Raw genomic sequence first — 24490 nt, 5'->3', positions numbered from 1 at the left:
TAGTATAAATGTGTCAGGATTTAGTACATAATGAATCTTATTTAAAAATAAGCCCCCTATTTTATTTTCACAAATATTGAAATAATACATCATTTTTATTCTTTCCAGGATTCCCTCATCTCTTTAATTAAATTTTATTAGTTTAATTTCTATAACTAGGACAATGTTTGTTATTATTTAGAATAAATAATTAATTTATTGTAATTACTTTACCATAATTTACTGTTTTCCATGATGCACTAATGTACATGTAATTTTAATAATATTCACATTGAACTATTTTGATAACTTCCCCACACCTTTGTAAAGAATGCATTCCTTGTTATTTAGTACATACTGTATACTTCCTTTTCTTTGCACAATAAGCAAATAAAAATACATTTTTTTCAAGGGTGTAGGCATTCTCAAGCTGAGTGCGGAGAATTGCCAGGAATCCTGTTCCTGTTTCTCTGAAGAAGAAATTATTCTTCACGTTACTTGTAGTACTTGTACTTGTAGCTCTGTAGGTCAGTATAGGCCATTACAGTTTCAAGGACAAGGCCGTTCCTGTGATGTTTAGCTTCGTTATGCACAAGCAACATGGACGTAAGGCAGTTTTACTTCATGTCAGTAACAGTTACTGCCAAAAGTGGGAATTTCATCCCAGTTATCATCCCTGTGCCTTCCCAGGATACTGCTCTACACCTGATTGCTTTGCTGTCTTCTCACTTTCACTACCTGCTACCTGCAGCTGTTTCTAGTCAGTCCATACTCCTTTCTAGAAATGTTCATGTTAATTCTTGGGCTGAAAATTGATTATGAAAAAGATAACAGAGTGATTAAGAGGCGATACTAAAATTGGGATGATTTCATCAATATAAATCTGGACAAACACATGGCAAATTATCTCTATTGCAGGCAAGTACATGATTTGCTTGCAGGTAATATACATGTTAATTATACTGTTAACACATAATATACTCCCAGTATATAAACCAAGTAAAGCCTTATATCACTTTATTGACTGGTAAAGTCAGAGGTGTAGGGACAAGGCCAGTTATTTCACTTGAAATTAAGTGTTTTTAAAGATTTTAATAAGAATTTCTTATAATCTTTGTATGCCTGGACCAAACATCCTGTTGCCTGTCACAGGAATGTAGCTAAAGAGGCCCCTCTTTGTGATCTCAGCCCCATGATGACCTAGTGGCAGATGAGTTTGTCTGTTGTATAAGAATCTTTTCCAGGACAAAGAAGATCCAGGGTAAATTCTCCCTTTGATGGATGATCACTGCTGGTGCCTGGATGTTTAGCAGATAACCATCTGGAAATAATCCTAAAAGTCATAGGCCACTGTCAATTATCCAGCAAGATGACCAACCAATCAAGGACCTACAGGGTGTGGGAACCCACTCCACCTGGTAACTTCTTGACCAATCACCAACCGTACTTTCCATATTTTCCCCAGTTTATAAGCAGTGAGCGTCACCTCTAATTTTGCAACAGAACTGACAAGTGACAACAGAAACATACGCATGCTGCACTTGCTGTCTAAACTCTGGGCTTAAACGTTCGTTTAAATGCTAAGAATGAGCCCTACATTAAGGCAGATCTTGCATCCAGCTACAACCGTGAGCCCGCTTGATCACCGGAGCAATTCAAACCCAATGACATGCCTGAATATACAGCAGTATTATTCAATCATAGCCACTATGCTGGGAGCAAACAAAACAAAAGCTTCTCCCCTGTTCGTGTGTGTTGCACCAACTAAGCTCACAACCCTGTGCACAGACTTTGTGGACTTGAGAGCAACCACCTCACAGCAGGATCCTTTTCTCTCTTCTTGATATCTCGAGCTGCCTAAGGATTGCAGTGGCATAGAGCCAGCAGAGCACAGATTGGACAGTGCTACAATGGACCCAGTCAGCTGTTTCACCCTCCTTCTAAGCGGGAGTTACAAATCCACAGTTATAAATGAGTATGTCACCATTACCACCCTTGAGAATTCAATTGTTATATAAACACATGTTGATATCAATTTAATTCAGTGAATACTCATGCATTTACCCTGAATGCTTTTATGTACAAACATGTATCAATAAATGTGCTCTGTGTGCTGCAAATCTTTGTGAAGATTTCTTGTTGTTCTGCCAAAGTAAACTCTCAGAAATTGCTGTAACAACTAAACTTTATACCAGTAAATTAATACAACTACAGGGATACAACAGTGTCTTAGAAAGACCAGGGAAAGAAAAGAAGAAGTTTACAGCTCTCTTGTACAGGTCCATGACACATTGAAATATTGAATGTAAGTGCTTTGACCTGAGTGATCTTCTTGCTTCTTTTGAGAAGTGATTGCATTGTGAGAGCAAATAGATATATCTGATAAGAAGAGATGGAGGCAAGAGCGCTTTCTGCTTTCAGTACAGCTAGTAGCAGTGAAATCTGAGCATCCCAGAAAGTGGTTGGTGAGAAGAGATAATGCTTTGAGAAATTTTCAAACTTTAGTACCTTTTTTAAGATGATCAAAGAGTGATGAGATGTAGGACACAGTGATCTGGAGAATTGCAAAAAAGAGAAAGGAATGAAAACCCCAAATTACAAAAGCGGAATCCTTAATTGTGGAGCATACAGTATTACAGTATTAAAGTTGATTGGGTTTGGATTTGTAGTAATAGCCACACCTTCTGTGCAGTAGAGTACAAAGATTAAACATAGTAAGTGAAATTCCTTAATGGGCAGTGGAGAGTGCTTGGCTACTTGAAGAAAGACCCAAGAAGCATGCAATGCTAAAGCTGGCTCACTTACTGCTTTGTAGAGTGGTGAAGGAACCAGTAGCAAGTTACTCACTATTGGCTGTCAAAGACTAGTGGATTGGAAAGAAAGACTTGTGGATGTTTGTGGAAATGGGTGAATGAAGTTTATGAGGTATGATGCTCTGAAAATGATTTGAGAAGATGATGCAGAGATACTTGACTGTGGCTTCTAAAAAAGAGGTAGCATTAAATTTAAGTACATTTTTTAAATGGAGAATCTACAAACTGAGCTGAATACGAACAGTGAACTGGTTACATATTAAAATACTGGTGATACATCTAAAAAGATTTACGATAAAGAGATTTAAAGAACCTTTAAAGCATCTTTATTACTATTATTTATTGCATATTGTACAATCATTATTGAGTGGATCAAAAAAGGCTCCAAGTACAAGCCCCAAAGAACGAATAATGGTAATGATGAAGGGGCACAGTTGATAATGTTACCAAGGAATCTGAAGAGATGTCAGGGAGTCATAAACAATTTCTTAATTTCCTCAAATCACCATATGGTTGGTATGTAATTCAACATAGTGGTAAAGATGTAGGAAGCAACGTCAAGAACAGAGATGATGGTAGACTCTTAAACAAGGTTGAACAAAGTTAAACAAGGCACAAAACAGAGCATTTCTTGAGAAACATAATCAGATGTAATCCTTTATTTACATTAGATGTGCATGGGGCATCCATAGGTAATACTTTACAACATACAGTAGAAGCTGAAATTCATAGTTACCTTTGCAGCTGGTTATGCAAAATGCTAATTGATACTGGGGCAAACTATTCATTTACAAATATTATCCTTAATTCCTAATAACTGAGAAAACAACCAATGATCTTGATAGGAAACATATACTGTATAGACACAACAGTGACATAAGCACAACATGCAGACATACTGTAGATCTGGGGCCCATTACTATCAGGGTGGCACTATTGTATTTACCTAAAAATCGTAAATGAACTGTTCTTGGCATGGATGTCATGCACAATTACAGATTATTGATACACTTTCCTTCAACAGCAAGGTGATATACCAGTTGAAGATGTTGTATATATTTGCACATATACTGTTTTTGAGGTTTCATGTTGACACAATATACACAATCATAGTGTATGTGTCAGTTGTCGATGTAAATGTTCCAGGATATTAAGTTACATTATAATACACACGGTACTTCTTTTTTCTTCTATTTCTAACTTTGTAAATACAGTATATGTTCCCTGTGGCCTTATGTTTTCATCTTCAATGTGGTTTTGGGCAGATACCGATGTAGCGGCGAGGCTTATTAATAAGGCAGAATTAAGTGTTTCTGAGCTTTCCCATATTAGGCCTCATCTCTCTGTTCATCTCTGTGGTGCAGCCACAGAGAAACTATTCATGCAGGCTGATTTAAGGTTTCCTAGGACAGCTCCCAAAGGGGTATGCACTTAGCTAAGCCTGGCTATCATGATCAATGGTCATCCATTGGCGCCTATCTGTCTAGGGAGTGCCAGATGGACATCTGGACTGCATTCCTAAGTTTCAGGAGTAAGTGACTCATATCTCACCTTGATCAACCAATCAGAGACTGGTAGGGCTGAGTAACCCACGTGGGACTCTGATGCCCATGGAACTTTCAGCCAATCAACGAGCTGAAGTTCCTCCAGGTAAAAACAGGCAACAAAGAGAGCCTGGAAGATTCAGTAAGATTCAGTGGAGAATTCTGTGGACTGTTCTAAAGGGAATTCAAAGGAGAATTCCAGGGCAGGACGGCCCAGGAGCAGAAGGCTTCCGAGGGCAGGACATTCTCGCAGCGCGCCTCCTGACCATCCTGAGACTCAGCCCGGACAACCACGGAATGGCCAGTGTATCTGAGTGCCAGAACTTTCCTTTGTTCTAAGAGTCTAGAGCCGAGGTTGCCAGAGAGTAACCAGAGGATCCACCCGAGGTGAGCACCAGCAGCAGGCCTCGTGAACAGGTCAGAACTGTGGACAGCTGAATCACTATTCAGGACTAGCTCTTCATCAGGAACGAACCGGTCCTCTTCCTGACTTGCTGGGACCCACAGTCATCTTTTCTCTCGTGCACAAACTGTGCTAGTTAAAGCCAACACTAACTAGCCGGTCAGTGAGCATCTGCAGCGCACCGTCGCAAGCCGCACTGCACAGCCTGGCACCGAGCCAGAGAGCGTGGATTGGACAGCAACAGCCTGCAAATGTTTCTTTGCGCCCGCAGGAGATCTGAATCTCCAGAGATTGGATGAGTATTCAACTTCAATGCATTACAGCTCGAGAATTCAATTGTTATCCCAACCAGTTGATATCAATTTAATTCCTAAGAGTTATGTACTTGTTTTGAGTATCTAATGTAGAAGTTGTAACCTCTAGAATATGCATATAAAGTAATTGAACTGCATGTAATTGAACTTTCGTAAGTTCAATTACGAAACGGTCTAAATGAATGATATACTGAACGTATGTCCTCTTGATGTGTAACTCTTTGTAACTGACTGAATATATACCTTTTGTATTCTGATAACCCTCTCGATAAGATCTGTTAGGTTTATATGCATATTCTATGTAGTAATAAATGTATCCTTGTGTATTAGTACCTGTGTGTGTGTGTTGTTTGAGTTATGTCGCATGGTTGGATTCTAAAGCCATCAAAAGAATCAATTTTGTGATTTACTGCTACAATTAATAATTGTCCCAGTAAATGCCCAAACCCTACAGAACTGGTGCCTTCAAAGAGCACACTACAGCGTGATAGAGATTCAAGAAGTTGCCCTGCCTAGATCCCCTTCTCACCCCAGAATATGCCTTTACTCTGGCTTTAAACAACATTTTTATTGTTCAATGGTGATGACAGAGTCTTCCCGGCAGCTAATTAATGTGCCCCTGCTTGTTGGGGCCTTCTTTGTTGCTCCAGTTACATGCTGACACTATCAGAGGTGGGGAACACTGGTGCTGGAGGTTCCGTAATTCCCCTCTCAAACCGGGCGTAACAGTCATTTAACTCACACACGAGAGGGAAATCAGTATCAGTGGATGTAACTGCTTATTTTAGCTTTATGGTTTGTCCCTCCACATTTGGCACACATCAGAAAAAGCTGCTTGTATTTTTAATTTGTTACGATATTGCCTTTTAGCGTGCCCTGATAGCTCTCCGCAGGTCATACCTTGCCTTCTTATTTAGGTCCAGATTGCCAGATTTAAAAGCCGTCGATCTTGCCTACTACGAATGAAACCTTGATTTCCGGTTAAGGAAAAAGAGTCTTTGTATGTACAGAGTCATCCACACATGAGCAGAATATTGTAAAATTGTCATTCCTCCACAACACTTTTCTCTTTTCAAGAGCTGATTACTTTTAATCACCCTACTCACCAGGATATCTAAATCCACACTGAGGAAACTACAGTATGCCCAGAATTTTGCACCCAGAATCCTTACCAGGTCTTATGCAAGTGATCATAATACACACAACTCCTGTTCTCAAGTCCTTGCATGGGCCTCCTATCAGGTTTGTGTCAGCTTCAAAATCCTCTTGCTTACATATACTGTATGGTTCTACATGATTTGGCACATCAGTACCTCTCTGAGTCACTATTATCCTACTCTCCACCTTATAACCTTCATCCGTCTAATTCTCCTATCTGTCCCCCAAGCCCCTCTGCATACATCTGAATGCATGACAGGGCCTTCTCCTGCATAGCCCCAGTGCTCTGGAATTCTGTCTAAGGATATCAGGAAGTCATTTTGCCTAAGTACTTTCAAATGAAGACTTCTGTGTCTGCTCTTTCCCTGTCCTACTGTATTCCAAACCCTAACTGTCATTGTGTAATTCTGCTGTCTCCTCTCCTTTGTTTTTTTCTAACCGTAAACCATTTTTAAAGGTGCTATTTAAAATTAGTTAGAAAGTTAGAAATAGAAATAAAATTTCTACTTAGTGAAATTAAAAAGCACTAAATAAACAAAATCTGACTTTTCTTGTTTTAGAATGATTGGTTTTTAAGATGTTTTAAAACGTTAGTAATTGTCACATCACAATTATGAATGTTATGCTGAAAAAAAATTAAAAAATCTGATAACTGTAAACACGTGAATGTGCTCAAATGTAAAGAGTTGGATTTGTACATTTCTACAGTTATACCCTGTATTGGACAAAGTGCTGAAATTGAAAAGGATACAGTCTTTAATTTGCAAATAATAGAACTTTTAAACAATTTAATGTTCAATAGAAATTATTTATCCGTGTGTTTAAATCTATTTTGTGTCAGCATGCAATGGTTAGATTTGCTGCTTTGCAGAGTTGTGGCCCTGATTTCCATTCCAGAACTTGGTGCTGTTGGTGTGGAGTTTGAACCTTCTCCCTGTGTTCTTGTGAGTTGCCTCCAAGTGGTCTAGTTTTGTCCCACATTCCAGCGAAATACTGGTAGGCTAACTGTCTACTTGGAAAACTGGCAGTGATGCAAGTGTGTACTCTGATCTATGGTGTATCCTGCCTTGCGTCTGTTGCTTGCTGGAATAGGCTCCAGCTCCACCCATGATACTGTATTGGATAAAGTGGTTAGAAAATGCTGGCTGTAAATCTATTTTGACTTGTTTGGTAACTGCAGCTACCCCTTTGAGTAACACATTTCTGTTATAACCAAATGCAGGGATAGACTCAAATTTAAAGCCTAGGAAAAAGACACTTCTCTGAAGAAATTACAGTGCTCAAAAGTAATGCAAAGTGATTTACAAACACATTACCTTGACTAGCATGATCTCAGATCAATAAACAAAACAATAGATAGCTGGCAAAATGTCAGAGGTAGAGACTCAGACATACAGTGCTTTGTTTGGATCCTTGAAAAGTTTTCACATTTTCTTGCTTTAAACTTAACATTTTGATGCCTCAATCAGGTATTGAATTTCATAAAAAAGATTGAATTATTAAAACCAAGGAGGTTGCAAAACAACTCAGAGAAAAGCTGCGTAAAAGCACAGATCAGGAGAAGGGTGTAAAAAACATTTAATATTGTTTTGAGCATTGCAGAGTCTAAGAAGTGAAAGGCACCCAGACACTCCCTAGATCAGGCCATATTTCAAGTGAGCAGCTGGGTAAGAAAGAAACTGGATATTCTTAGAAATGCCACTGTGAGGTCCACATTTTTGTCAAAACAAAAAAAAACCAACAACAAATACTGTATGTCAATCAAAACACTTGTGGCAGGCATGCTTGAGAAGGAATTGATCTGCCACTAGAGGCTGCCAAACAAGCTCTAATTAGCTAAAAAGCCATACAATTACATTACCTTGACCTTAATGTTTTGTTTATTTTATAGGTTTTTGGACATGCAGGACTGCGTGAGAGCAGGCTCTGTCACAAATTGGTGATGAAACCTAGGAGCACTATGGTGTTAAAAAATATAAATAATTCTCTGTGTCCCCTTTTGAAAACTGCATGATGCTGACCTCTGGCAACAAATTGAGATGATGAACCAATAGCTGAGACTTCTCCAAAAACCTGTGAAGCTTCAGAGAAGAAAATTGAGTCAGATAGGTGATGGGCAATATAGCAGTGCATTAACAGGAGCTGTCAGAGTTTCCCTTGATCGACTGGACTTCAGCCCTCAGATCAAGGCCCGTCCTGGGTACAGGTGAATTAGGCGAATGCCTCTAGGGCTTTGGGCCACCAGGGGTCCCCTCAATATGCACCACTACGTATTTTTAATTGACACATTCAAATGTGAGTGAAAACCCCTAATGGTCTTTCTGTTGGTGTGAATTATCCTAATGGAGGCCCGGTGAAAAAATTACCAATCATAATTGAGTACGTAATATGTTTCTGAAGCACAGAAAAGAAGAGCAGGATAAACAATCTCAAAACAGATGTACACCAAATCAAGCCCTTGTAATAAGACAAAATTATAATAATGTAACAATTTGTTTTTAGATTTGGCTTTGAGTCTGTCAGATCCACGTAACTAGCGAACAGTAGACAAGCCACACTTTCAAGCTAGACAGTCGACTGCTTGAGGTGATTTACTACCACGTGCAGCTAGTTAGGGGATTTACATTTCCCATAATTGCACACATGCCATGTGTGTCACCTGGCTAGAAATCGGTGCTGCCCAGCTAAACAAAAGTGTGAAAGCTGTGTAGTAAAAAAGACTGTTCAGCAATTGTAAGTGATCAACACAAAAACACATTTCTTTGCAGTTTCTCTTGCATTACATTAAATGGGGGGACTGTAAACTCAACCTGTAGCCCTTCAGATTACAGGTGCTCTCCCAGTGACACTGACAGGAACAGAGAGGAGCTTTTCAAAGCTCAGATTGATTAAAACAGACCTGAGGTTGAAAATACAGTATAGGCAAATTGAATTATAGAATATTTTTTATGAAACGTTCGCATTTGCTCAGCCTTACTTATCTCCCTTGTTATTGAGTGTACTTGTTCTTTATTTCTTGCTTATAATCATATGTTAATCTACATTAAAATGTATTGCTTTCCTTCCTTCTGTATTTTATTAAATGGGGGCATTGTGATCCTAACCTGTAGCCCTACAGATTGCAGTCATTCTCCCTTTGACAGCGACAGGAGCACAGAGAGGTTTTTTTAAGCTCAAGTTCATTAAAACATACAGTCCCTGTCTCAGTCGACTTGCTATCATGAGTGTCAATCATGCAGTCTGTCGACTACTACCATATAAAGATGTAATTAATGATTTTGCCTCCAGAAGATCTAGGCAAATTGATTTATGATGTTTTTATAAAACTTTCCCATCCCATCTGTCCAGTCTTACTGATCTCATCTCACTAGTTATTAAGTGCACTTGTTTTTTATTTCTTACTTAATTTCATATTTATTTCTACAATTCTTTTCTACAAAGGTTTCAATACAGTAATTTGTAAATGAAGATTTGCTATATTTTTGAAGTAACCGGTTGCTCCAATTGCTTTGGTTTTCTCCTACAGTCCACAAACACATGGGTGTGTGTGTTTGTTTTTGTCTTTATGTCCTGTGATGGACTGATGTCCCATCCCACCTACCTAATGGGCTCCCACCTACCTAATGGGCTGCTGATGCAAAAATACATACACACATACTCAGGCAGAATATGCATATGAAAGCAATGACAAGGTATTTTCAAACTTTGGGGCAGTTGATTGACTTGTCTATAGTAGAAGAAGTTTGTGACTGAAATCAATGTGGGATAACAGGTGTCAGTGACTGTATTGACTTAACATACTGTAATAAATACAGTACATCAATAAAATGCTTTCAGTCTTTCCCCTGTATGATCCAACATTTCACCCCAACAATATGTCTTTTTGTGATAAATAACAAAATAAAATAATGTTCTTATTATAATGTAAGTCATACCAATTAATATTAGGGTGTCCTTGTATTCAGTTCTTGTTAACAAGTCAAGTCTGCATGCCTGCATCTCTGAATAACAGGGGATTTGTTATTCCTTCTGGCTCAGCCCTGGCCACAAGAACTGTGAACCACTCTGTCAAGGAGAGATGAGTTGCACAGACACAGCCATAAAACCATTTGGCCATGAACAAAGTATGCCTCCTGATGCTCAAGTCAAGAGAAGAGTTTCACCAACACCAAACACAAGTTCATACATTTGGAGCCACTTCTTAGCAAGGAATGCAAATAAGGACTTTTTTAAAAATGCAGTCTCAAAAAACCTAACAAACATACCTTAAAATCATCAATATATACAGTACAGTATATATCCTATGTACTGCAAACACCATGTTTTGCCATTCTACCAAAATTAAATGAAGAAATCACATGGTTAGACTAAAGAGAGACATAACCAACTGCATTAAACCTCAAGAAACAAGGTATATCTGAGCAAATATCCATAGATATCACTTGTCTGATATCAGAATTTAGAAAACACAATATTCTGATCCATCCACATCGATTGATGGTCCCAGTTAGGAAAACAAAGTCACCCCTCTAGTGGTGAAATGGGATACAACCCCCTCCTGTTGCTTGTGTAGCAAATCAGAATTTTGACCTGATAAAATAGCATCCTTCAATCCTTTTGATAAAAGACTGTGTGAAGTACTGGCTGTATTACCACAATACATACTTCATTCCCTTACAAAAGTGTAAATCCAAAATATGAAATTAAAATACAATATAAGGCATCATAAGTGCTTTGAGAAGCCACCTTTAAAGGCGCTATGTAAAATAAAGTTTATTATTATTAATATTTCAGGAAGACATGGGCTATGCTTGGTTGGTATGAAAAGAATGGCCAAAACATGAGTAGTTAATTATAATTATCAAACTTGTATGTATTACTCAGAAAAAGTTAAGAGTTGTCCCAAATACAGGACATGTAATCCTACAGATGCAGCCATTCAAAATGCGCGGGAGATACCGCATTATTTTCCGGCACGCAGTCTACCGCAAGCTACCGGTAAATACCGCGAGTTACCGGTAAATACCGCTAGTTACCGTAAATTCTCCTATAATACGACAAGCAAAATAATAGTATCCGGAATTTCCGCAAGGTGGAGCTAATAAAGCTCAACCTCTCATGTTTGAGCTGTGGCCATCAGTCTTTAACGAAAATATTACTAATAGTATTAATAATGAATGACCTTGGACAAGCTGTAAGTGTAAACTCAAAGTATTGCCCTGGTCAACATTCTTTTTTTCATTGACCGTCTTTGTAAAAGTAACACCACAGCATTTCGCAATCACGCATTTGTTTCCAATCCAACAAAGTACAGTAATTTTTGAGAATCGATTCACCATGCCTTTCACATGCTCATAAAAGAGATTGATTTAGGAACATACAGTGCCTTGCGAAAGTATTCGGCCCCCTTGAACTTTTCAACCTTTTGCCACATTTCAGGCTTCAAACATAAAGATATAAATTTTTTATTTTATGTCAAGAATCACCAACAAGTGGGACACAATTGTGAAGTGGAATGAAATCTATTGGATTTTTGAAACTTTTTTAACTAATAAAAAAATGAAAAGTGGGGCGTGCAAAATTATTCGGCCCCTTTACTTTCAGTGCAGCAAACTCACTCCAGAAGTTCAGCGAGGATCTCTGAATGATCCAATGTTGTCCTAAATGACTGATGGTGATAAATAGAATCCACCTGTGTGTAATCAAGTCTCTGTATAAATGCACCTGCTCTGTGATAGTCTCAAGGTTCTGTTGAAAGCGCAGAGAGCATCATGAAGACCAAGGAACAAACCAGGCAGGTCCGTAATACTGTTGTGGAGACGTTTAAAGCCGGATTTGGATACAAAAAGATTTCCCAAGCTTCAAACATCCCAAGGAGCACTGTGCAAGCGATCATCTTGAAATGGAAGGAGTATCAGACCACTGCAAATCTACCAAGACCTGGCCGTCCCTCTAAACTTTTAGCTCAGACAAGGAGAAGACTGATCAGAGATGCAGCCAAGAGGCCCATGATCACTCTGATGAACTGCAGAGAACTACAGCTGAGGTGGGAGAGTCTGTCCATAGGACAACAATCAGTCTTACACTGCACAAATCTGGCCTTTATGGAAGAGTGGCAAGAAGAAAGCCATTTCTTAAAGATATCCATAAAAAGTATCGTCTAAAGTTTGCCACAAGCCACCTGGGAGACACCCCAAACATGTGGAAGAAGGTGCTCTGGTCAGATGAAACCAAAATCGAACTTTTTGGCCACAATGCAAAACGATATGTTTGGCGTAAAAGCAACACAGCTCATCACCCTCAACACACCATCCCCACTGTCAAACATGGTGGTGGCAGCATCATGGTTTGGGCCTGCTTTTCTTCAGCAGGGACAGGGAAGATGGTTAAAATTGAGGGGAAGATGGATGCAGCCAAATACAGGACCATTCTGGATGAAAACCTGTTGGAGTCTGCAAAAGACCTGAAACTGGGACGGAGATTTATCTTCCAACAAGACAATGATCCCAAACATACAGCAAAATCTACAAAGGAATGGTTCACAAATAAACGTATCCAGGTGTTTGAATGGCCAAGTCAAAGTCCAGACCTGAATCCAATCGAGAATCTGTGGAAAGAGCTGAAAACTGCTGTTCACAAACGCTCTCCATCCAACCTCACTGAGCTCGAGCTGTTTTGCAAGGAAGAATGGGCAAGAATTTCAGTCTCTCGATGTGCAAAACTGATAGAGACATACCCCAAGCGACTTGCAGCTGTAATCGCAACAAAAGGTGGCTCTACAAAGTATTAACGCAAGGGGGCCGAATAATTTTGCACGCCCCACTTTTCATTTTTTTATTAGTTAAAAAAGTTTCAAAAATCCAATAGATTTCGTTCCACTTCACAATTGTGTCCCACTTGTTGGTGATTCTTCACATAAAATAAAAAATTTATATCTTTATGTTTGAAGCCTGAAATGTGGCAAAAGGTTGAAAAGTTCAAGGGGGCCGAATACTTTCGCAAGGCACTGTAAACATATAACCGTATGAAAACTGTACTGTATACAGTATGTATATGTATATTTAATGTCTTAACTGTGCCCGTTTAAGTATTGAATATTCATATCTAATTTTACCACTGAAGGGAAATCTTAGTAGCTGAGCATAAAAAGAATAGGAGCATACTGCAACGCGTGTGAAGGCCATAAACGATATTAATTTTGGAACATAAACATACAGTATATGGCTGGTCTCGGTACTTTAAAGAAAACATACACGAAACATGGTTTCATTATGACCAGTATCGGTCTTGAGATATTTTTAACTTGATTTACAGTATTTGAGAGGTATGTCTTAACACCGATACTACAGTGCTTAAGTACTGCTCACGTATATGTTTCTAGGTTTATATTATGCATTTCATACGGTCAAATTACTTTTGAGCAACTAATAAGAAGCGCGAAACGGTATGCGTTTTAGTTTCGTTTTGTGCTGGGACTCTGCTTTTAACAATGTCGCCGTGGATTGATTAGAGATATCAAGTACATACAAGTCATTTTTTAAATGTTGTAGTTCGTCTTGTAAAAATGTTACGAGTACATCATCTATCAACAATTACACAGGTTCTGTTTCCATATTGCGGATTTTGGTTACGTAATATTATTTTCTAGATTTCACGTTGTGAATATGATGGGATGTCTGATGGGATGTTTCTAAAAATCCATCCTCTGTAAAACGTCTTCTCTAGTTGTCCTGCATATGTATTCGCTAATGAAGCTGTGTGTTCTAAGCCTGGATCTCTACATTTCTGTATGAACCAGCTTAGAGGGCTAAAGACAGCTTGTGTTTAAATTGAGTGTAAAGCAATTTATGCTTCTAAAGTCATGGTCAGCATTTATTATTGTACTGTGCTGTAAACTTGTTCTGTGCCTAGTCACATTATTTTATAGCGTTTTTATAGCGTTATCAAATCTGGTGGCGCTGTGTGTTAGTATCCTGACTCCCATGTCACATGGTCTGTGATTGAATCCCATGGAACTATGACTTTATTTTTTAACAAACATTTCTTTGAAAAAATGAAACATTTCCCTTGGTCAGAGATTAAATAAAACCTCACTCGCACCAAACAAATTTATATTTCTAAATATCACAACATGATCGAATATAAGTTTTTTTAATAACAATGAATAGTCACTTATGCGTTACAAAATAAACATTAATATTGATTTGAATCGCGTTTTGATTTAAATCGTAAACGCGTGTTTAAATATATGTGTTTAAAAGCGATATACTGTATAAAAGCGCTGATTCTTATGAAGTGTGTTCCGCCGGGGATTCAAAAAAATCTTTTTTTTAATCGGGTATCTAAGGAAAATTGCAGTATAACTTTGTTCATGCACAAACAGTGGCATGTTACATTATAATTTGGGTGTCTCCTCTTGCCAGAAAGCTCTAAATTGCAACGTAAATTGCAAAAATGCACTTGGAATCTGTCCAAGCCCTCCTACGAAAATTATTTAAACTGCGACACTGATCATTCATCTCTAAATAAACTTTATTTTATAAAGCGTTTTAAGCGAATAGGTAATTAGATTGCTCATAAACCTAATCGCTTTTTCTACATAAACACAGCGTGATTGCTCTCTGAAAATGCTTTTCCTTTATATTTAGGCTCAGATTTCAACTATAGATCGTATTATTATAAACTTTCTTGGAAAAATGTATTTTATGTAAACCATGTTTGCTATTAATTCATTTAGGGCTAAAATACGTTCATTGTCTTCCAATCGAGTCGAGTTGACATTGGAAGCTTGCCACTCCCGGACTGTTACACCAACGCATTAGCATGTTAAAGCGATTCTATTGAGGAGCCCAACTACCACTTAACACTGTAGTTCCTACTTTGAAAATACCTGTGAAACCAGTTTAATTCGTCACAGCCAGCACTCCGGCAGAGGGGGTTGTACTCGTAAAGTAGAAGCAGGCGAGATTTCCAGCGAAAGACACCTCCCCCCTCAAAAACCCAGTAAGCAGTAATGCTTTAAGTTGAAAATCGAGGTGGATTTTGAGGATGATAAAGAGGATAAACTGGGATGGGAGGAGGGTTTGGTTTTGCATAAGGGGCGGGATTATGATAATTGGAGGAATTTGCGAGAGTATAATGGTTTGATATATTTGATTTTGTATTGTGGTCGTTATCTATGTTTTTGGTTGGTATTATGTTTATATGGTTGTTTTTGTTGGTTGGTTGTTATTATGGTTATTAATAATACGATCTATAGTTGAAATCTGAGCCTAAATAAAAAGAAAAAGCAAGTGATTAGGTTTATGAGCAATCTAATTACTTATTTGTTTAAAACGCTATATAAAATAAAGTTTATTATTAATTTGCTAGACAGAGCGGTCAACATTATTATGCATAAGACAAAGATAACGAAATCTGTGTACGCTGTAAGGTTTTTACTTCTTAAACTTTTAAAATACACGTTTCGAACAGAAAGAAATCCTCTTCCTGGTACAGTACTGTACGTATAGCAAACCAGCACGTCTTTTTTCTCCAATCAGAGGGGTGTCAGATGGTGTCAGACAATCACCATTCTGAAGCCCTACCATAATCTCTGGTATGGGGAGACCCCAGAATTCTGTCCCATAGTTTAGACAAATGATAGATACTTTTATTGATCCCGTGAGGGAAATAAAGTAAATCATTTTCATTTTAGGAAATTATTAAACGCTCGGTTAAAAGCAAAAGAGATTGTCTGTTATAGTGGACATATAAACAAGAGTTCGCTGGCATTATATCCTAGAAGACACAGACCAGGAGAATGCCCGCAGCGTAAAAGAAAATGCCTGATGAACTAGGGATTGGACAGTTTCCAAGTGCTTGTACAATCGATGGAAATGTTCAAATAAATGTGCAAAAGAAATAAACAAAATAATCATTTATTTCTTTATCATATTGGCTAGCTAATGTCCTCTCTTTGCTAGTTAGTGGCTGTGTTTCTGCGTTGGGTAGCAACGGGTGACTGTTCTCAGGCAGAAGATGTAAACAGCTTAATTTTCGTGTTAAATAATTTTTAAAAATTAAAATTCATTCTATACAGCAATCACATATTTGGGTACCGTTTCATAAAACTTTCATGCTTAAAATGTTTAGGGAGAAATGGAAGACTGGTGTGTATTTTTTCTTTAAACTATCAAGACCAGCCATACACAGTACAGTTTATGTACATACAGTAATGTTTATGTTCCTAAATTAATATCGTTTATGACCTTCAGATGCGTTATGCTCCTCTTCTTTTTATGGTCAGCTACTAAAATTTCCCTTTAGTGGTAAAATTCCATATAAATATTCAAAACTAAGCAGATTAAAATGTGCACAGTAAAGATATTAAATGATTAAATCTTTTCACTACCAACCAATGCACCACCTGTCGGTCATTTTGGCCAGCCAATCACTTACCGCGGTGCCCTCCGGTGCCCTGCGGGTAGGTTACTGTACCACAGGTTTTTACCGCGCATTTCGAATGGCTGCATCTGTATCTCTCCTGAAAAAACAATAAAAATTCCTGAAGGGGAAGTTAGCAAATCACAGATTTGAATTGGCCAACCAGAACCCTGGCAGACAGGAATGTCTTTGAGGCCAATAAAAAGGGAAAGTCAAGAACAACACCTTGGAAGTTAGGCCTGGAAGTTAGGCCTGTGAACACCAGAGGGTAGGCCTGTGAGACAGGAAGTTAGGCCCGTTAACACCACAAATCTGCCCTGAGGAAGTTAGGCCCATGAGGGGACTGGAAATTAAGCCTGTGAGGTCTGGGAAGTTGAACTCAAGAGAACTGGACATCAAGACCCAAGGAAGCCAGCATTCAAAGGAGAAAAAGTAGCAAAGAGCTTAAATGGACAAGGGAGGAAAAGTCTGAAATGCTGCTCCATCCTCTCCAGCCAGCAGCCCTACTTGTGCTCCATAGCAACGCTGAATTAGCTCCTGAGCTGGGTCACAGCACTCTTCGACTACCACATTTCCCCAGATTAGGTGATACCTTCTTCCCCGCTATTCAGAATATAAGCAATAGGAGCATACCAAGCTCTTTCATTTGCACACCTGTTAAAGGGATAGGTTGCATTCACCTTGTGCTTGAGTTCAATGCTTGATGGTATAAAATAGTTATCTTAATGAGAGTTTAATGTAACATTATGCCTTTTGCCTCAAATTAGTTTGTTAACACTGTTCTGTATCTTCGCAACTTGTACTTTTCTAATTCTTTATTTTCATCCATTTCATATGTGATATAGCCAGCAGCCATATCACTCTGCAACTCACAACTGGCAACCTATTGAAGCTAAGTAGGTGTGAGCCTGAAAGGTACCTGGATGGGAGACCTCCTGGGAAAAAAAAAGGTTGCTGCTGGAAGAGGTGTTAGTGGGGCCAGCAGGGGGCACTCACCCTGCGGTCTATGTGGGTCCAAATGCCCCAGTATAGTGATGGGGACACTATACTGTAAACAGGCGCCGTCCTTCGGATGAGACGTAAAACCGAGGTCCTGACTCTTTGTGGTCCCAGGGCATTTCTCGAAAAGAGTAGGGGTGTAACCCCCCATCCTGGTCAAATTTCCCATTGGCCCTTACCAATCATGGCTTCCTAATAATCCTCATCTATGAATTGGCTTCATTACTCTGCTCTCCTCCCCACTGAGAGCTGATGTGTTGTGAGTGTTCTGGGACACTATGGCTGCTGTCTCATCATCCAGGAGGATGCTGAACATTGGTGGTGGTGGTGGGGAGTCCCCATTACCTGTAAAAGCGCTTTGAGTGGAGTGTCCAGAAAAGTGTGATATAAGTGAAGGCAATTATTATTATTATTTCCTCAAAAAGCATTTGCTTGTATTAATGTTATTTCTAATAAACTCACCTATTTTAATAAACTGAAGAAGTCCTGATTCGAATTCAAGCAGATCAACCTCACCGCTATCTTGAATTTGGTTTGTTAAGCATTGTGTTAATTATCACATTAACCTGTTTTCAGAGGTCACATAAGGGAATATTGTATAAACAGTATCTTAAATTCACATCCAATATCTATGTTTTATTCTGACTTCTGTAGGCTTTACTCATGCTTAGTGTGATGCTGCTGCGGTCATTGCTTTTCCTGAAGCCTCCAAGGGAGAAATAAAGAACAAGGGAGAAGCCGGAACCTGTGCTGCAGAGATGGAGAAGGCAGTGAAACTAAAACCAATCACTAATCTGAGGTACAAGCTGCTGTATTGGAATACAAGCCACAGCGCTGAGACAAAGCCCTGTGCTGAGATTTAAACCACTGGGCCAGGAAACATGTTAGAGTGCTGGTATATAAACCAATATGCTGTGATACCATTTGCTGTGTTGGAATAGAAGCAGTTATTGAAGATATTCTGCACTGTAAATAAAGTACACTTTGGACTTCAGACTTGTGTTTGGATGTATTAAATTATGATATAATTTAAACCTTAATATAGTGCATTTTGATAAACAAATATTTATTAACAATTACAGTGACACACACTACTCTACACACAGCATAAACATACAACACACAATTTAGTGTATTTACAGACAAGACGTTTTAGAGATCTAGATCTACCAGAAAGCCCCAGACTGCTAACTTGCTAGGGTTGGGGTATGTATTTGGCTCTTTAATAATGCCTACAGAGGTCAAAGAATAGGTAAACTGCCTTCTAAAATAAAAGGAATACAATCTACAATTGAACCTCTCTAAACGGGATGCCACAAAATAAATGTGACGCTATCTCCCTATTGTACTGCAAAATGCACCAACCAAGGTGCTCACCCAGCAGGAGAGGCAGTTTTAAACAAATTAATTTCTTTACTCAGGAACTCCAAGTACCCTTAAAGCTACAGAATAGCAAGCTCTATTAGCAAGATTCAAATACCTAACTCCATTCGGGTTTTTTCCGGATGATCCTGCAGTAGGGACTCGGCAGCACAGTTCTGTCTGTTTCTCTCTCTCCTCTCTCTCGTGTGGTCCTCTCTCTCGTGTGGTCTGCCCTTTTTCTTTTCCCGTTTTCACAGTCTTTTTCTTCTGTCTTGATCTGATCTTATATAGTGTCTTTCTGGAATATTGAATTACACTTAATCAGAACCTAATCGATTTGTCAGGAAACCAAGGTAAACTTCATGGTTGCTTTGTTAACAGACTCAGGACCTCCTGCATCTCAGCACACATCCCCTGTGCTTTGAAGCTGGAAATGTTTACGGTGCCAGGTGCTACACTCTTTATCTACAGTCTTAAAACACCCTGATTGGCATCTATCTCAGCCTGTAACAATATACAGTACATAATGTTTCAGTGAATTATTTAACCATAAATGTTGTAAGTCTTATTTCTACGACCTTACGTGTTTTAAAATCCAGAAAATTCCTCTCAGTACTTGGTACAGTTTTGTCAGCCTTACAGTATGTGGATGAGTGCTACACTAGCAATTTTCCAGTCAACTTTCCTGTCCTGAGTGACTTTACTAAATCATTATCTTTCATGACATTCAAAAATTCTTGACAGGTTAAAAATGATTAATACTATACGTAAGCCCCTTTTCTCCCTCACACTTGACGTTTGCATCCCTCCTCTAACACCTTTGCAGCAGCCTGGTTTGGGCTCAGATTCCATGTAAAATCCAGCACTTCAGAGGAGCAGCACTGTTTTGTCACCCTTCTATGGATGTGGCCATTACAATTACTGAAGGACTGGAAATGCTGCACCAAAGCAAACAATGGCCAGAAAGCATTCTTTACTGAAGCTTTTTAATGTAGAACTTCCCCCCAAAAAAGTGGCAAATAAAAAAGTGGCAAATAAGTGGCAAAAAAGCCACTTATTTGGCAGGTGAAACAGATTAGAAGGGTGTTCAGTATTATTAAGGCTACAAATGGAACTCTAATAGAACAGTGATGATGATAAAAAACAGTATGAAAAACACTATAAAACCTGGTGCCATTTAAAATGTTTCAAAAGTTTGATCTGTTTTGATCCAATTCATCTAAACTTTTAATTGTACAGATTGGTCAATACAACAAAATCTCAATATTGTGATGTAAAAAAAAAACTAGTATCAACAGAACACATTGTCCTGTAAAACACAAAACTACCCAGTTTGCTTACTCACATTGCTGATCCAAGTAGTGTAAGCTGAGATGCGAGTGAAGACACTGGGCTTCTGGTAAACATTGCAGCCCAGTGAAGACATAAAAGACATAATTCCATGAACCTCATATCTTCCATTTGTGTAGCAGTTCAGGGCTCCTCCACCATCGCCCTGAAAGATCATTGTGGGATTCAAAATTAGATTTATGGGCCCAACCACAGAGATGAGGCAGTGCAACCTCTATGCACACACTGCACTGGGTAGATCAATGCAGTCATATGAAGAACAGAGAAATACTGCTTTCATGAACAATATACTTGTTTTCAGACTGAACACAGCAGTGAGGTAAATTATTTCACTAGAAATAGAAGCAAATAGTCTAGTATGAGCCTTTAATGCTTGTTTTCTTACATTTCTGCAACTCATTAAAATCCACATTTTCAAGTTTGTTTCAACAGTATCTTGCACTGTTGGACTGTTGATCAAAGTGATAGTTTTGTAGAGGGAATACTTACATAACAGGCTGCTCTGTAGCCATCACCACCGGCGCAGATCATGGTGGACTTTACTGTAGATCCCCACCAGGAGCTGCTGGAGCAGGTGGCGTAGTCCACAGTGGGGAGGTAGCCCTGCTGGAGGGTAGCTGACAGCTGTCCATAAGCTGCAGACAAAATTCATGTAACTGGCCAAAATTCATGTAACCACTCTGTCACCCTGCCACAATTCAACAAACCCCTTGAGTAATATTTTCTATTTGGATAAACAAAGATGATGATATGCGGAAGTATATCAGATTATATTTATTAAATAAATTATTCTCTTGAAATTTCCCTTCAACATGTACGCTCAGGAAATATTTTCTATTGTTAAAGAAGACATAGATGTGAAAACTATGAACCCTTACTTAACTGTATTTTTCAGATACATATAAAAAACACAACCAAGAAGAGAGAGAATTTTATATTGACTACTTATTTTCTAAATCTAAAAAATGGATTATCAACGATTTTATATCACCCTCCGCCCCCTTAATTTAAAATCCTAAGTGAACACTTAGCTTTATAACTTCAGTCCCTGTATTTCACAGCAGTTTTTCAGAAGTGCTAAAACCTGAATGTGTTATTACCATGTGGCTTCAATATCCTGATCTTCCCTTTTGTTTACAAAATTGCAGATTATGACATAAGTCAATTAACCAGCTAGTATGTCTTTATACAGTCAGAGGAAACCCATATGAAATATGGCGAGAACATACAAACTCCACACAGACAGCACCCCAGGAACTGAACCCAGAGTCCAGGATGGCGAGGCAACAAAGCTAACCACTCTGTCACCCTGCCACAATTCAACAAAACCCTTGAGTAATATTTTCTATTTTGAAAGACATAGATGATGGTATGTGGAAGCATATCAGATTATATTTATTAAAGAAATTAAGAAATACAATACAGTAAATAAATAATTTACTGTATGCTGAAATATTTTTTGCAGGTTTATGGCTGCAGTTTCTGTACTACAGAGCAGTCAGGACCTGCAGACATTCTCCCTGTGGAAAACCTAAACCTACCCATTAATTCAACCGGTAAAACAGTATTTATTTTACCCACTATACTATAGATGTACAGTATCCCCAATAGTTTCATAATCTATTCTCTTTTTATTGAATGCCTTTGATTAATAGATTCTTCACCCTTATTATCTATAATGTTTCAATTTTTAAGTCCTAAATGCAGTATGTTGTTATCAGCATGCTTCAATGCACTTATGTTCCCTTTTGCTTCCAAAATAGAACATTATGACAGACTATGTTTTCCTGTTACAAACTTACTGCTGGTACGTCCCCAGCCAGTGATGTAGCAAAAGTTGTTATGGGGAAGGATAGCGCCACTACTGGGCAGTGTTGCCACAGAGACGTAGGAGTTCAGAACAGCATTCTGGGTCAGCTTCAGCAAGGCAATGTCATATCTGCACACAACACAGAGAGCACAGGAAGAGACCAATTCATGATACTGTATTGGAACTCCGTACAGACCATCATACATACAGCTGTTTCATTCAAATTTTCATGTAGAGTGTCATAGCACTATTTTTCTTTTTTTGTGGATACACATTCTTATCATTCTCAATCTTAATAAATCACTCTCTCAACAATAATACCAAGCAATTACCAGCATATTATTTTAGCAGATTGAAAAGCTGGGGGTATACAGGTGGGATCAGATGCAGCACACAGGAAGTGACACAGAGGGACTAAGGCAACAGGTAGCCGTTTTGTCTTGCAGAATCCCCTATCCTGTGTCCAAGTCCTGTAACTCTTTAGGGTGAAAATAAGCATGATAACTCATTTTTTCTTTACTTTACAGCAACATCACTCCTCCACAGCTCTTTGTCAGCTTTCTACCAGTTATTTATAATTTAATTGAAAGGGTTACAGTTAAGGATACATACCCTGCAGCAAGGTTGTTAGTCCAGCTGGGATGAATGACCTTTCTTTCCACAGGAATGATTTGCTCCTGTCCTTCAATCCCATAAATATTGTGATCCCCCAGGAAAGCAACCAAACCTTCACTGTCCAATGAAAAGGTATTAATTTTGACAAAGTGTCTTTACTAAGAACACACTCAGCTACTGTACATGGTAATTCCACCAAATAATAAAACAGAGCCTTTATATATCCTGAAAAGAGACAGGAGCTTAACAGCAACATTAACCACTTCCTTAACACTTCTTTGTGAAACCAAATAATTAACAATGTTTTATGCTTGGAACTCATATTTAATTATTAAAATATCCACATTCCATCTTTTTGGAAAGACTTACATAAATATAATGAAGTGAGATGATATCCTGATGCCTTTTCAATGAACAATGTTTTTATTGATATTGATATTGACTATTGATCTTTTTAAATTAATTGATGTTCTAAATTGTTTTCCTACCTTCCAGCACAAGAGGCAGCTGTCAGAACCCAGCGACTATGGATCAGGACTCCACCACAGTTGTGGGAATAGCAGTCACTTGAGCTAACACGAATGGACACCTGAGTAGGAGGAATAAAAACACTAAGTCGGAACCAGACTGTCCACATTCAATTAAGAAACTACATTTACTTATTTCTTTATTAAAAATATAAACCTCTTGCGGCTTATCTTAAAGCTGTAAATATCCGATTTCACTTAAAATCACCATCACCGAACATATGTTGGCCTACTACTAGACAAAGTGTCCTTAAAGTAGCTTTTCCTGAGCAGTGCCAAATGCTATTGAGAGACAATGGTATGAACTTGTCTTAAGTAAATCCTCCTGCTTTACTGTTGCTTTCTAAACACTGCTCCCTTACCTGCCAAGGCCAAGAATTGGGTGTGGCCATCACCCCTCCCACAACACGCAGCACAGTTTTATTCTGAGCATCACTTGCCTGCCCTGCAAACAATTGTGAACATATGGTAAGTGGTCATTGATTATCATCCCTTTTACAATATTCTTCTGATATACAAACTTGCATTAATAATACCTGGAAGCGAATAGAATATATAGAGAATATAGAATAATAGGATTAAAAAAAAATTGGGATAAGGATGTAAATCACTATGAAAGAAATTTGATTTGTTTAAACTGGAATGAAATGACAAACTGGAATGAAAAAGACAAGTTGTTGTCTCCACTTGCAGAGAAAGAAATACAATACTAATGATATAAACCGCAGTCATGTTAAATTTAACTTACCAGGCAGAATAAGAACTGCAATTAATACAACATAGGGAAGCATGATGGCAGTTGTCGTTCTTCTCTTGGTTAGTTTTCAACGGATTTTAAAACTAATATTTATACCCCCAAACACTTAAAATCCCACCCATGTCTTCACCTCATTTACAGGAAAAGGAGAGGCTCTTCCCATAAAGACACACTGAACAGGTTATGTTAATCCTGCCCCTACTGTACACATGTTTATTTGTGTTTTTCTTTTTTCTTTTTTGTGATAATAGTATGATAAATTACTACAGTATATTCATAATAGACCAATCAATTATACTTAAAATATGTATATATACATCCAACACACAGAACAATGAGGAATGCAAAGTTTAAAAATGAAAGTAACTGTTAAGAATTTTGAAAAAACTAGAGCTCTGGATTGTGATTGTTTGGCAATTTACTTTGATATTTAT

At 38.3% G+C, this 24490-nt stretch overlaps 1 protein-coding gene across 1 annotated transcript; it reads right to left on the bottom strand.

Moving 5' to 3' along the window:
• Positions 1-20321: 20321 nt before the first annotated feature.
• Positions 20322-24107, bottom strand: LOC148676325 (chymotrypsin-like elastase family member 1). Its single transcript, XM_088644041.1, has 7 exons — positions 24048-24107; positions 23662-23744; positions 23261-23361; positions 22770-22889; positions 22150-22286; positions 20837-20982; positions 20322-20492 (listed from the first exon to the last, which is right to left on the bottom strand). Exons 1-7 carry the CDS (start codon positions 24088-24090, stop codon positions 20322-20324), a joined length of 801 nt encoding a protein of 266 aa, XP_088500167.1. The 5' UTR covers positions 24091-24107.
• Positions 24108-24490: the final 383 nt, after the last annotated feature.

The sequence above is a fragment of the Lepisosteus platostomus genome, chromosome 2, assembly GCF_059453375.1.
Source record: "Lepisosteus platostomus isolate fLepPlt1 chromosome 2, fLepPlt1.hap1, whole genome shotgun sequence".
In the NCBI taxonomy this organism is placed as follows: domain Eukaryota; kingdom Metazoa; phylum Chordata; class Actinopteri; order Semionotiformes; family Lepisosteidae; genus Lepisosteus; species Lepisosteus platostomus.
The sequence above is the reverse complement of the archived record's forward strand: the minus strand, read 5'-3'. Positions and strand labels throughout refer to the sequence as shown.

Coding starts and splice junctions, on each gene's coding strand:
- LOC148676325 (XM_088644041.1), bottom strand. CDS start 24,090: ATGCTTCCCTATGTTGTATTAATTGCAGTTCTTATTCTGCCTG. Junction 23,362..23,661: donor CCAATTCTTGGCCTTGGCAG/GTAAGGGAGCAG, acceptor CCTCCTACTCAG/GTGTCCATTCGTGTTAGCTC. Junction 20,493..20,836: donor GCTACAGAGCAGCCTGTTAT/GTAAGTATTCCC, acceptor ATGATCTTTCAG/GGCGATGGTGGAGGAGCCCT.